We start from the raw sequence: 14141 nt of genomic DNA, 5'->3' as shown, positions 1-14141 counted from the left end.
ACCCCGGAGTATGAAAAGACTCAATACCTTCAGTAGTGTTTTTGCCTTTAGCTCAGTGGCTTTCTAAAGGGTGGCTTTCTAAAACTTTCTGGTTTTTCCTTCATTAAAATAGGAAATTGAATGCCAAGCACTGGCTTTTGTAGCTAATCCTGTTAGTTGTAGCAGTGGGTTGTAAAATGGGCAGATTCTTTTTGGCTTAAAAACCTGTAATGCTTTTTGTCTTTCTAGCTTAATTTTCTGCCCATAATCTGGTTAGAGCTGGATGCGAAGGAGGCAGTTTCCTGTGCCGAACTGGGGGGTTTGTGCAAATGGTCTGTGCCATTTACTAGCAGCGCTTCTCCCTGGGTGTTGCTGTCCTGAGGTGCTGCTCTGCATCCTTCTGGGACTTCACCATCGCTTGTCATTGCGGGATGGGCCTTTTCTGCACCATAGAATCATAGAATGGTTTGGGCTGGAAGGGACCCCTCGAGGTCATCTAGTCCAACCCCCCTGCAGTGAGCAGGGACACTGCTAACTAGATCAGGTTGCTCAGACCCCCGTCCACCCTGGCCTTGCATGTTTCCCAAGCAGCGGCAGCCACGGCTGCGGGACCCCAGGCCAGTTAGCATGCCCTTGCAACAGCCCTTTTGCGCTGGCCTTCCTGCAGCTCTGGCTGGAACAGGAGCTTTTCGCGGAGGTGATTTTCCCCTACCTGCTTTTGCACATGGAAGCATCATCCTCATAGGAACAGGAGTCGAACTCATGGCTTTGAGCGAACCTTGCAGCACCTCCAGCAGCTGTGAGAGCTTATCCTACTGAAGGAAGAGACCTGCCTATATGAAAAGCTGCTCCAAGCTGTAGGCTTGGGCCTACCACATCTGACAGCAGAGTGAGCCAGGATCTGTCGGCTCCCGGGGCAGCCTGTGGCTGTTCATCCAGCAGCAGAGTCAGGGGCTGTGTAAAGCAAAACAGAGAGGCACATCGAGGCCTCAGACTCCTGCTGCCAGGGCAAGAGCTGCCGTATCCCGGCTAATTAAGTCCTTGTTAGGATTTTGGCCGGTCTGCTGGATGCTGTGACTGCAGCCAAAGCAAGCTCAGCTCAGCTTTGTCTGCCCAGCCAGGCTTTTGTGGGTTGCCCAGCCTGGGTCACTGCACAGCCGCATCTCCCCGTCCCCGGTTGCCATGGAGTCTTTAAAGAAAATGAAGTGAAGTGTAGCTGAGGCTGAGCTGGTGTAAAGCGGGGGACTTCCCAGCGTCGTCTCACTGCAAACCTGGCCCCGAGGGTCGCCTGTGCCTTGGAAACTCCTTGTCCTGGTCGCTGTCGTCGCATCTTGCGTGGATGCTGCGTGTCCCTCGCACTCGTTTCTCTTTGTTCTTCTGACCTTTTGTTTGACCACCGTAGGGTGGGCAGGCTGGGGGACACGCGTGGCTTTTGCCAGCTGAAGGCCCTTCCCCTCTCCGTGCTCCCTTCCCTGGCTGCTCAGGTGGGACCGCTCCCTTTGTCTCACCTTCCACCACTTTTGGGGAGCAAGATTTTGGAACGGGGATTGTCCTGTGTGAGACACTCCCGTGTTGGCATTTACAGTGGCCTGACGTGGGGTTTGGGAGCCTGTGGGGTCCCCCCCTTGCAGGCCCTGCTGTGTGCACCCTTCGGAGCTGCTTCGGGATGATGGATGGGGTGGGAGGAGAGGCAGGGTGGTGGCTCCACAAGGGCAGCCTTAGGAAAACAGTGTGGGGGAATATTTTATTCCCAGAGGTGATCTGTACGGCTGTATCTGCTCTCATTTGCTTGACAAAAATGCTGTTGTAGCACTGGGAACAGACAGAGACACCCAAGCTTGCCTCAGTTACTGGCAAATTTTTTTTCCCCTCTCACCAGCTTCCCAGCAGCTGGTGGGTTTGCTCTTGGCTTGTGTGCAGTTGTCTGAATAACACTTGCACCTTTAATGTGAAGGTGAAGTCCTGGGACCCTCCAGAGCCAAACGCTTTGCTCGCCTCAGCCTAGGCAGCCTGAGCCTGGCTTTTTCTTTTCAGCCTGTTGGTAAGTGGTAGAAATAGCTCAGGGTTTTTCCTTTTGCTGTGTCCCCCCAGTTTTGTGGCTGTGGCCTCCCTGCGTGGAAATCTCGCTCTCCCAGCGTGCCGTGCCGGTGCAGGTGCCGGTGCGGCGGTGGGCTTTGGGGAGGGATCCGCGGTGACAGCTCTCCCCGCCGCGGCACGCCAGCCCCCGGGAAACGCTTGCCAGGCCCATTTCTCTTGCATGCTCTGAAGCTCTCGGAGGGTCAGGATGGGGGAAGGTTGCCAGCACCTTTCACGGGCCACTGGGCTTTGCCGAGTGGAGCGGGAGCACGGAGGCTTCTTCCAAAGGTCCCTTGGAGAAAGGTGTTGGTGAGCAGCACGGTTTGAGAGGTGCTGTTGGAGAGTTTGTGGGCTGCTGGGCTGCAGGACAGGAGAAGTTTCTAAACAGCCATTGATCTATTGATTTAGGGGGCCTTAGGGCCTTAAATTAAAGGCATTTTTTTCTTTTTGGTAAATCGATTTTTGTTTCCAGGCATTTTTTTTCGAGCTTTGAGGCTCAGTCTCCTTTCAGGCTCCCTTTTCAGTATACCTATTCCATAAAATCTCTTGCTATACATCTTCTCAGTATACATATTCCATAAAATCTCTTGCTATACATGTAACAGTCAAAATCATGTTCTCATTCACTTATTCCCCCTCTTTTTTTTTTTTTTTTAAATTTTTTTTTTAATGTTCCAGTTCCTTATTGTCTGGTATCTGCATCTCCCTGGGCTGCAGGAATCTCACGTTGGGAATCGCCTTTCTGTTGCTTTCCAGCAGCGCTGAGCCCGCCGCTGCCAGCCAGCAAATTCGGTGTGTGCCAGGGAGGGAGCGGGTTATCGCAGGCAGGTTCTGCGCCCGTCGCCTTCTGGTTCGCAGCTTCCCCTCTTTTCTCCCTGCTTGTTTGCGAGGTTGTGCTTGACACGAGGCTGGAGCAAAGTCCTCCAGCCATCCCCGATCCGCCTGGGAGTAGCTGGGGCTGGGTGCTGTGTACACACGGACTCCAGGCTCTGGGATTTGAACAGCTCCTTCACGTTTTACCTACTGACCTTTGCCGCCGGGAATTCAAGCTGAACTTTCCGTTTGCACTGTTCAGGGCACAAAGGGCTGCAGCACACATCCTCTTGCTCCTCTAGATGCTGGATGGGTTTGATTCTTCTCGGTATTATTCACTGACCAGCGAGGCTCTGCGCTTTTGCTTTTATATGCCATCTGCATAGAGAGATGTTTTCTGTAACCTGCGTTTTTATGTGTCCTTAGGAGCTGGGATACTCATTCTGATGCCTTAGAAAAGGCTGATTCTGGGAAGTGAAATGCTCAACGCTTCCAGGAACAGGATCTCTTAATGTTCTCCCAACCTGGCAATTGGAACTCATTAATTACTAGAAAATGTGCCTCCGTTGTTTCTATTGCGTTAGCGCACGGCCGCGGCAGTTGCCGACCTGCTGCCTCGTGCGGCGTGCTGCGCCAAGGCGGGGTGCAGATGTGCTGGCCATCTTTGCTAAGGGACCTTTGAACCTTTTGTTCTTAAAATAGGAACAAGGCTGACAACTGTCTTGCGTGGATATTTGTAACAACGGCCTTCGGACTGTTTCTCAGTGATACAGCCCTAAGACTGGCTCATTTTGCAGGCATGTTTTTAGGTTCCTAAGCGCCTGTTCCATGTTTTGAAATGGGATTTCACGCCAAAATCCTGTGGGTGCTATCGGGAAAAGGCAGCGAGGCAACCGCAGCTCAGCTGCCTTCCAGCCAGTTCTTTTGTTGTACCAGGGTGTTTTATCGTACGGGCTCTGGACTTTCCCATGTGGTTGTTGATGAGTATCCTGCTTTGCCAGTAGTTGTCAAAACGTTGTAACGCTACCCACGCAAGGAAGCGTTGCTCAGCGTGAGTCACAGCCTTGGAGCCTGGTTCAGGCTTTAGGCTGATGTTACCCTCTAGTGGCCTACGGAGATGGAATGGAGCCCGGGAGCACCCGCACCAAGGGCATTGGTGCCTGGTGGGTTCAGGGCATCCTGGGGCGGGGAGGAAAGCAGGGATGTTGTTTATCACAAAGGTGTTTTATACCGACAGTTGCCCGGATCCCTATCTGACAGGACCGGCTCCTCCCTTGGTTGGTATATCAGACCGGAGCGGGTTACTCCTGCTTTCCTTGACCTTCTTGCTGTGAAATCCGAAAGCTTTCAGATGCCCTGCCTGCTCTGGGCTTCGCTCCAGTGCTGCGGTGGTTGTACAGTGCACTTCTGCTGACAGGTCTGCTAACTTTCTTCCTCGCTCAGCCAGGAAATTTATCTTGGTAGTTTCAGGTATGATGTCCGAGAGACCCGGCGGTGGCTGTGTGCTCAACCAAAGCGCACTTGGATGAGGATGATGACTCTACTTGTGTTGCCTGGGTACTCCAAGAGCAGATAAGCATGCTATTTATCTATCGCCAAGACAAAAACTTGTAAGCACGGCCTCTAGTAATGAATAGAAATAACGACCAAGACAAAAGCAGTGACCAGAAGATCCTTCAGCTGACCCCACTCGTCCTTTGTGTGCTGCTCAGTAATTGCATCTCTCAAATCCATCCCTTTCTGCCTCTTACTTTCTGGTCTTCAAACTGATGTTCCTCTATTGCATGTCCTTTTGTGCTATCGAGCCCTAGTTAGCCTGCCCTGTTATTGCTAAGTTTCACAGCGATGGTAGCCAGCCCTCTCGTGTACCCTTTGCTCGCTGTCAACTTGGCCTTGTTCCTGCTGCTCCTCCCATTTATAGTTGCCACCTGACTTCTGATTCATCAGAAATGTCGTTCTTCCTGGATATTTAGTTCACAGCGGTGTTTTCAGCCTTGTCTGGCCTGCTGATTTAGTTAGCAAAGTGACTTGCCATTAGGTAGGACCTGCCAGTGTGTCTGGCCTTGAAATGGTGACATCCTTTCTAGAGGGCTTCAGCAGACACTTTCTACCTTTCAGCTGCTTTTCCACATCTAAACCACTATAAACTTGAGCAATTAGCCCTGCTGCTGCCGTGGCTTGCTCATCAGCCTTGCACACACCTCGGGGTGCTTTGTATTGCAGCTGGGGGATTTTCCATATCTCTCTCTTCCTGGGAACTTTGACTCTGTGTTTTATGGTCAGCAAACGCTCAAGGCGTCTGTGCATTAACAGTTGCGCATTGCAGAGGTGATATGACTGAGTTTAACTGAGCCGCCGGCGTGCTGGGCAGTGCTGGTCCAAAGAGCAAGAGCCTGGAAAGCTCTGGATCCTGTGCTAAAGGACTGGATAAATTGCTGTGTCCTTTCTTCCTTGGCTCATCCAGTTCGGGCTGAGGAAAACGTCAGCAGACAGTGTGACAGATCGGTGGCTTTCATATCTGCAGGGTTCCTTGCCCACTCTGGCCCTCCCCGTGGCACGATGTGATCTTTGGCTTCATTTGTGGATGGGAAGCTCTTTGGCCGTGTGGTTTGCAGTGCCTCCGAGTGCCTGGCGCTCTGACAGGCAATATCTGGGGATTTCCTCGTTAACTAGCTGACCTAATTACCTGCTGTTAGTGTCCTATCAGCTGCCCAAACCCCAGTGTGCTCAGTGCTGTACAAAATAAACAATTTTGTCTCCTGGACAGAGTGCTGACTGTGGGGAAGTGGGTTTGTTCTCCCTTGCCTTGCCCTCTCCCCTCGCTCTTGCCTGTAAAACAGTTAAGTCCATTTATTTCTGGCAGAAGCCAGGGCTGTCTCACAAAACTGGATATCTCTGCCTCCCCTGCCCAAACCCCTTGTTTCTACAGCCCCGAGCCTGCTTGCAGCGTGATGTATTTAAAAGCCGGGCAGACGAGGTGCTTAGGGCCAGGGTTTAGTGGTGGGATGGCAGGGTTAGGGCAACGGTTGGGCTTGATGATCTTAAAGGGCTTTTCCAACCCAAACGATTCTGTGATTCTGTGTGGGGCGTGCGGCGAGGCGTGCGGTGTGCGAATGAGCATTTCCCTCTGTTGGTGTTTGCAGGAATTGCTGTGGGCCAGGGACTGTAACCTGCGTCCGTGGCTTTGGGCGTGTGGGGGCAAGTCAAAGGGTGCCAGGCAGGGCTGCTGATCTTACTTTCTTCTTCGTTTCTCTTCCCTCAGGTCAACGTGATGGCTGTGAGCATCTGCACCCGAGAGGCCTACCAGTCCATGAAAGAGAGAAACATCGACGATGGGCATATTATTAACATTAATAGGTACGCAAGGGGGGAATGTGGGATCAGCCACCTGTGCTTCCTCCTTCCTACCTCACGGAGAGGATTTGAGCGGTGGAGCTTTAATCTTGGCTGATGGTGCCCAAAGAGGGGTTTTCCAAGGATTTCGATGGTTGATTTTTAAACCACTTTTATTTAACCTCTGCTGGTCTAAATGCAAGAAAGACCAAACCAGGGAGAAAAGGAGAATGCCAACCATTTGTGATGGTGCAAGTTTGAAGATTGAAACTTCTTGACCAGCTCCAGAAAGCAGCTATGTTGAGAGGAGCCTCTGGTGACATGCGTTCCCCGCAGGAGAGGGGAATTCCTCACATAGCCACCGTGTCAGCCGCTCTGTCTGAGTTCGTTACGGTGGTTTGAATAGCCTGTCGGTCCCTCCTTGGGGCTCCGCTTGCCTCCTCACCTCTCAGCGCTTTCCCTTCTGCTCTCTCTCCAGCATGAATGGCCACAGCGTTGTGCCACAGTCGGTGGTGCATTTTTACAGTGCCACCAAGTATGCGGTTACAGCCCTCACGGAGGGGCTGAGGCAAGAACTCAGAGAAGCAAAGACTCATATACGAGCTACAGTGAGTACCGTGGGCTCTCTCCCTCTCTCTTGCTTTTGTGGGTTGTACGGAGCTGGCTTTAGGGGGCAGAGGTTTTCCCTTTGGAAAACAGGCAAGGAAAGGCAGAAATAGCGCTCAGCACGCTGGAAACGTTCAAGTCCTGTGGCCAACTGTCCCTGGCCACCTTTCCTTCGCAGGCAGAGAGAGACTGGGGGGGGAAGAAGGCACAGCAGCAGTGAGCTGTGCCAGGAAATAAACTTTCTGGGCGCACAAAGCGGGCAGTTGCTTGTCCGGGTGTGAGGGGGGCTTGGTGACCGCAGGGGGAGGCGATCGGTTGGGCTATTTGCTTTCCTGAAGAGTTTGCATCTCGGAAGTGATGTGTCCAGACGTTAATTTGTATTGCGAGCTTTGCCATTGTGTTCTCTGCTTCTGTCTCCCTTTGGGGCGTGAAGAGGGAAGTACCCATCGGCGGCGGCGGTTCCCCAGAGGTACCTGCCACAAGAGTCGTTCAGGCAACGCCTGCTCTCAAACTATTCATAGAATCATAGAATGGTTTGGGTTGGAAGGGACCCCTAGAGATCACCCAGTCCAACCCCCCTGCAGGGAGCAGGGACACCGCTAACCAGATCAGCTTGCTCAGACGGTTCCCCTAGAAAAAGGGTGGGGAAGGAGAACAACAGACAGGGGGCTGGGGTTTTCTGGCTTCTTCAGTGCTAAAAGTTTCTCTCCTTTTTCTTCTTTCACCGAAGGGGAATTACAAATCCTATTAGGATGTGCTCTGCTTTTTTCCAGTGTATATCTCCAGGACTGGTGGAAACGGGATTTGCTTTTAAACTTCATGATAATGACCCCGAGAGAGCTGCTGCAACCTACGAGAGCATTCGGGTAGGACATGGAGAAATGGAAGCAGAGGGAAGTGGCTCTGATGATGGTTTAACAGTCTCTCTCCTGGCTCATAGCACAAGGAATTAGTTCTGCAGAGTGCCCAGTGCTTTCCAGGATGTAATCAGCATCCCCAAAGCCTCAGCACTCAGACCTCAGATTTGGCACCGGTATTTACACACTACACAGATTTTCATTCAGGTTCAGTTTCTGACTCCCTATATTTTTCATTTTGATGTTCCCTTAAATAAATAGTATGCCTATGACATTTGGCAGGCCGTGACCTCTTTATTGAAGAGACGATACAATAAGCTAACATGCCTGCACAAGAAGAAGTGTGAGAGCCTGTTGTCTTGCAGGACTTGGGTGCTTCTCTCATAATTTTTGATAAGGATGACGATGCCTGACCTGGCAGAATCGCTGTGCCAGTAGTAAGATTATTCCCAGCAAATGGAGAATTATCAGCACCAGACACGTCCTTTGCTAAATTTTTAACAGATGATTTTTCTTTTTTTTTTTCTCCTGCTTGCTTGCATCTTTTTGACATGCCTCAGTGATGCTGTCAAAACTCATTATTGATAGTTAGGAAAGAAGTGATCTTGTGGTTAACTTCCCGAGGTGCCCTTTGACTAAGAGTCTCATTCCTGTCTTTCCAGTGTCTCAAAGCTGAAGATATGGCTAACGCTGTCATATATGTCCTCAGTGCCCCACCTCATGTACAGGTAGGCTGGGGTTGGGCTGGAGGACTTGGTGGTGGGTGGCTGAAGGCGCAGAGGGCAACTCCTGCCCTGACGTTTGCTCATCAGCGTTGCAGCCGCTGTATCAGCTCTGTGCTCAGCGCAGCCTGGGCTGGGGATCAGCAGTGGTCGCGTTTGGGAATGCTTCCCTAATGGCAGCTATGGGATTGCACTGCTCGGGCTGCTCACAGCCCTACAGATCCAGCAAAGGCAGAGGGAGTGGGAGAGATCCGGGCATGCTTTGCCCCTTTTTTTTTGGATGGTGCCAGCTGAGATCTGTTGACGGTCTTGCCGCAGGGTCAGGTCCCGCCAGTTGCCAAATAACATGTCGGGCCTGACCCTGCTGAGTGCTGCGCACCTCCCCAAGGGTGGTGTGAGATGCTTGTGCTGCCGGAGGGACTTCCCTCTTGTGAAACAAGAAATAAGCGACCAGCTTGGAGCTGGAGCCAGGAGCAGTGTCGAAGTTTTGTATATGCACCATAGAAGTTCTTGTTGCAAAAGAAAACTCTGATCACGAGAGGTTTAGCAGCCCCTCGCGTGAACTCTGCTCCTTTGGAACAACACGTGGCCGCCTTGACATGGGATCAGTAGTGATAGCTGGCCTTAAGAGGATAAAAAGCCCTGCCCGTGGCTGATCAAGCAGGGCTTCTGCTTGACCCTCCGTGAGCAGGACCAAACTGAAGACTTGAACCACGGGAGTTTGTAAGCAGGGTCATCTTGCACTCTCTTCTGCGCATGTTTGTGCTTTTATCCCTTCTGCTAAAGGCAGAGCAGCCACATTCACCTTTATCGCTTTCTAGTATCTCCATTAGGCAGGCTCATTTCTAGTCACAGGAACTTGATTCGTGTGCTGCTTGCCACTGTAATGGTGCAGCGTGGAAGTGCCCAGTGCAGGATTTAGAACGGACTTCAGGGCTCCAGTAAAATCCTATGTTGGTCTCTTCTAGATCGGAGATATACAGATGAGGCCCACGGAGCAGATATCATAGCAAATGAAGAGGACTGTGAGCGGCACCGTGTATCCACTCCACTTCGAACCCTCTGGCAATTTAGGGTTTCGTCGGCTGGCTAGCAACGTTTTAATCAAGTACCAAGGATCATGTTTGAAGAATTATTTTTCTCTCCCTCTCTCTGAGCTGGTGCTGGTGCTGAGCCAGTTTAAAAAAAAGTAGTAGTGGGTCTCTTTTTCTCCCCCACTCCTTTCTGAAACTGCTTAAGAGTAAAATGTATTTGAAAATAATGCAGGGAAGTGGTTTGTGGAAGATGGTTGTCTCCAGGCTGGTTTATTCTTCCTTTTGCTTTCTTTTCAAGGTTTGTTTGATCTTATCTGCTGATGCTGTGTCTGGACGTAGGTGAAGTGGCACAAGATGTTTGCCAGCTTCAGTCTGCTTAGGGTTTGAGATTTTCAGTGGATGTCATTCATGAATCCATCTAATTTTTGGGTTTATTTTCCTCAGATTGATTACTGATGGTAATAATGCATGTGATATTTTCTACTTCTTTCGTACTCCGCTGCCCTAAACCCCAGTGTACCATGTCAGCCACCTCCCCAAACCCTCCTTTCCCATTCACGTGAATCATGCCTGCCAAGTTTGAGGAAGTGTAAATGTGTGTGCTTGCTATTTCTCTTTCTTTCTAGGTAGGTAGGTAAATAGTTGGGGGGAAAAGCACCTGCGCTTCTGCAGGTTAGAACGATCATTTAAGTGGCATAGTTACAGTAAGAGTGAGTTGTTTGGTATTTTAAATAAAAACTAAATGTGTGCTGTCTTGTGATCACCTCTATCCTTGGTATCATCTCCCAGCACTCTTGATGTTTTTGTATGTGCTATTTGCATGCATTGACACTTTTCTGGAAATATTGATCGGTCTTAGAAAGATGTATGGTGCTGTTTAAATGCTGGTGCTGACGAGTTGGAAATGTGGAAAGTTTGTTTATATGCAGAGATGCAAACTCGGAGAGAGAGAGAGAGTGAAATGAGCCATGCCGAAGCTGTCCAAAATGAAAAGGTGTTAGTAGGGGCATTTGCCTACGACGCAGCAGGTAAAACGTCTGGGTCGGATCTCGTACCAGTTCTACACTGGTGCAGCCCCATTGTTTTGCTCTGGATTTATTCTAACTTGAGGGAGAAGAGAATCCAGCCTCCAAGCCGATAACGTGCAGGGCTGGCGACTGCTTGAGTTGTGTTAAGACTCTCGCAGCACGGCAGAATCGCGTCTGTGCTCAGTCCAGCTTGCTGCAGAGCTATGGAGCTGTTAACGGGTATGTTGCCTTAAGATTGCAGGCTCACTCCTGCTGCGCTCTGGACTTTCTGTAGTGTTTCGGAAGGCGACCCATTGGGTTAGGTGGAGCAGGTATGGTCAGTCGATCGGAGCGGAGGATCGGGAGCCAGAGAAACTTGGGTTGGATTGTTTTGCGTACACCAGTATAGCTCTGTGGGAGTTCATCTGTGTTACACCACCATAAGGGAGACCAGAATTGGGCCACTACATCATGACTTTCAACTCCCTGTAAAGCCTTGGGCAAGTCACTTTACCTCTCTGCCTCAGTTTCCCCATCTGCAAAATGGGGATAATAATACTTACCTACCTCACAGGGGTGTTGTGAGGACTCACAAACTTTTGTAAAGCACTTTGAATATGAGAAGCGCTATGTAAGTGCTGAGTGTTGATATGAAGTATTATTATTAGTTAAATCTTGTGATACGTAGATTTCCTCGTGCCAAAGGTGAGCAACTGTAGAAGGATACAAGGAGAAAACTGGTAAAACATTCCTTCGTAATGGCAAAAAAAGGCAATTTGCTCCTTTTTTTTCTTTTTTTTTCTCTTTATAAATACATGCCATGGTGTGTTCTGTCCATTCCTCATCTGTCACCAGTTTCTACTGGCAAGTACACATAGCCTCATCACTGGATTTGGCCTTCCTACTGTGAGTGGAATTCATGCCCTGTGGTGCAGTCTCGTGCCGCTGTAATGCCCTGCCCTCTTCCACCTTGCCGAGGCCGTGACTTTGTGTGGGTTCTTTGCACAGAGCTGGGTTTCACCCATGGCATTGGGTTAGATCGTGTCCCGCAAGGAGCGGCCCGTCCAGGTCTGCACGCAGCCAGCAATCCTCCCTGCAGCAGAGAGCCTGCGCCGGCTGGGAAAGCTCTTCAGCCTCCACGCCACCGTGATCCTCAGTTTGGAGGCACTTGGCTAAGGAAGGGTCAAGCACTACTGTGCTTTTTTTATATCACGCCCCTGTGACGTTCAGCTAGACTTGATATGAAAACTCCTGGTGTTTTCCCTAGGGTTTCTTTTGCAGGAGCTTGTTGAAATTCAGCAGATGCACTGCGCAGTGTGTGCCATCTGTTTAAGAGAAAGTGGTTGAACTAGGAGTTGGAGGCCAAAAAAACCCAGAGTTGTGAAATTAGGAACTTATGAGCAGAAAAAAAAAAAAATATAAGCAGGGATGTGGGCAGCACTGAAACATCCGAATTGGTGGCCGCAACTGAGTACAAAGTTAAGCCGATGTTGAAATGCATGGCTGAGGAGGGACCTCACTTATCTTTCTGCTCTGTAAAAGGAGGCTTTGGAGAGAATTGCTTAAGATGCAAGGCCTTGAAAAAGGCTGGGTAGTTGCTCCCTGCAAATACAACCTGGCTGACCTGCAGCCCTGGCAGTTCAGGGTTGGGGTTTGTTTTTTTTTTTTTCCCCCCAAGAACATTTGTAACATTTGCAAGTCTATAAAATAACCTTGAAATGATATCCAGAATATTTTTCCATTTCAAACGTGTTTTTAGGGGATAATTCCTGCTTTTTTTTTCAGCTCGCTATGTGAAGCGGGGCCTGTGGAGGGGTTTGGCGTGGGCTGTTTGGCCGCTCTGCCTCGCGTAACCTGGTGGCACCTTGAGCCATCTTCCTGGGATGAGGTGGGATTGGCGGCGCGACCGAGGCATTTAAAAACACCAAACAGGAGGGTGAACTGTGTAATTTATCAGTAGGTTTCTAATTGTGAACTGTAAAATAAAGAATAAAAAGAGAGGCACACTGTGGTTCTTCTCTTGAGTGAATTGTAGTTTTTTGTGTTAAAACAGAACATCCTTTTACTGTTCACAGCAAAACCTTTCTCTTGTGAAGTGTTCAAACAAACGCGTGGGTTTGGTTCTTCACGAGAAAAAACGTAATGGCTCTCTAGAGCAGAATGGCATCCAGTTGTCTCACGGATAACCTGCGGAGGTTGGACTTGCCTGTCCTCGTTCAAAGGAAGCCGCGCTTCGCAGGGGTTTGCCGAAATCCCCAGGTAGGCTGCTGGGCACAGCTGGGCTTGACTAAACGATGCAAGGGATGAGCCGCTGTTGCTGCTCGGGCTTGGATGTTGAACTCTTTCAGGCTCTCGTGCTTGCCTCGAAGGAAGACAGACCATAGGCATTGTTAGGTGAGGGCGTTTTTGGGCCCCAGTCCCCTTTCAGCTTGTTCAAGTGCAGAGGCACCTTCCTGAGCTTGGGTTTGCTGTCGTTGAAATACAAGGTTTTTGCAAGTAAGCACCGAGTAGCTGAATTGGCTGCCATTGCTGGACCTGAGGCAGCTATTCCGGGTACCTTGTGAATAGGTGGAGAGCATGTGTAGAATGAAAACCATGGAGGTTTTTCCTATTCTTGCGCTTTTTTCTTGTTGTTGTATATACTATATATCATCACGCTTGCTGGAGGAACAGCAGTTTTATCTGGCAGATCGTGTGATCTCGGGGGAATACTCCCAGCTCTCATTTTTTTGGGGGGGAGGAACCACAAGCACGGTTGGCTCTGGTGGGCAGCAGGAAAACCATGATTTTACTTGAGATCTCTGAACCTACAAAACCAATTTCATTGTATTTTTGAGGCCCGACGTAACTTCTCAATGCTTCAGACTAACAGCGTAGAAAAGAACTGAACCACTTTTGGTTCTCTCTGCAAAATCCTTCCAAAATAATACTGTCGTGGTTTGTTCCCTGTGGCCCATGCGGGAACATTTGCCAGAGGGATGAACCCCTGGAAGCCTTAAACCTATTGCTGTGGATGACCTGCTTCCGTTTGCCTGCCCCTTGTCTACCCATTTGTGGAATTAAAAGGCGGATATAAAATACCGCGTAATTAGACGAGCAGCGTTTTGGTGTAAAGTTACAGGTTGGGAGTGCGTTAGTCCCCATGGCGGCACCCAGGGCTTGCCCGATGATTTCAGAGCCCTTTCTGCCTGTGGTCAGAGCAGCACCTTGCAATTCCCCTGCCCCGGTGGTGAAGAGGCTGGGTCCCAGCCCTCGGACGGGTGCTTCCAACCGCTGGGATGCTCTTCGGAGTTCCCATTGTCCGTGGGGTTCTACAGCCCATCCATGGGGTTCTACAGCCCCCCTGAGCACACATGGCCTTCGGGAAGGGGGTCAGAGAGAAATCCCCGCTCCCTGGGGTAACGGCAGTTCAAACACTCATCTTTTTTTTTTCTTTTTTTTTTTTAAATATTAAAAAGCTCGGGGCTAGGCCAGGGCCTCCCAAAGCACCAGCGCTTTTGTTGTGGGAGCGGGGTGGTGCCGGTCGCTTGGGCTGGGGTTTGCGGGGTGCAGCCCCTCATCCCAGGCTTTTGTCGTGAGGTGCCCCAGGCTTTCCCTGTGAGATGCCCCAGGCTTTCGTCGTGAGATGCCCCAATGAAGCGGTTAAAAGCTGTTTTTTGCCTAATTGCGGTCCTGTCAGCCGGGGCGGGGCGGGGGGGGGCGGCGCCCCCCCTA

At 50.4% G+C, this 14141-nt stretch overlaps 2 protein-coding genes across 2 annotated transcripts in view; both read left to right on the top strand.

The window, feature by feature from the left end:
* Window positions 1-9430, top strand: part of DHRS11 (dehydrogenase/reductase 11) — a 9762-nt gene extending 332 nt beyond the window's left edge. Inside the window, exons 2-6 of the mRNA XM_009633919.2 lie at window positions 6131-6225; window positions 6680-6809; window positions 7581-7673; window positions 8327-8392; window positions 9355-9430. Of these exons, the coding sequence (XP_009632214.1) occupies window positions 6131-6225; window positions 6680-6809; window positions 7581-7673; window positions 8327-8392; window positions 9355-9396 (426 nt within the window). The 3' untranslated portion in view covers window positions 9397-9430. The remainder of the gene's footprint in view (window positions 1-6130; window positions 6226-6679; window positions 6810-7580; window positions 7674-8326; window positions 8393-9354) is intronic.
* A 3157-nt stretch (window positions 9431-12587) lies between these two features.
* Window positions 12588-14141, top strand: part of MRM1 (mitochondrial rRNA methyltransferase 1) — an 11337-nt gene continuing 9783 nt past the window's right edge. Inside the window, exon 1 of the mRNA XM_009633874.2 lies at window positions 12588-12686. Within this exon, the coding sequence (XP_009632169.1) occupies window positions 12588-12686 (99 nt within the window). The remainder of the gene's footprint in view (window positions 12687-14141) is intronic.

The sequence above is a fragment of the Egretta garzetta genome, unplaced genomic scaffold, assembly GCF_000687185.1.
Source record: "Egretta garzetta isolate BGI_Z169 unplaced genomic scaffold, ASM68718v1 scaffold112, whole genome shotgun sequence".
NCBI lineage: Eukaryota > Metazoa > Chordata > Aves > Pelecaniformes > Ardeidae > Egretta > Egretta garzetta.
This window is presented reverse-complemented; position numbering and strand designations above follow the sequence as displayed.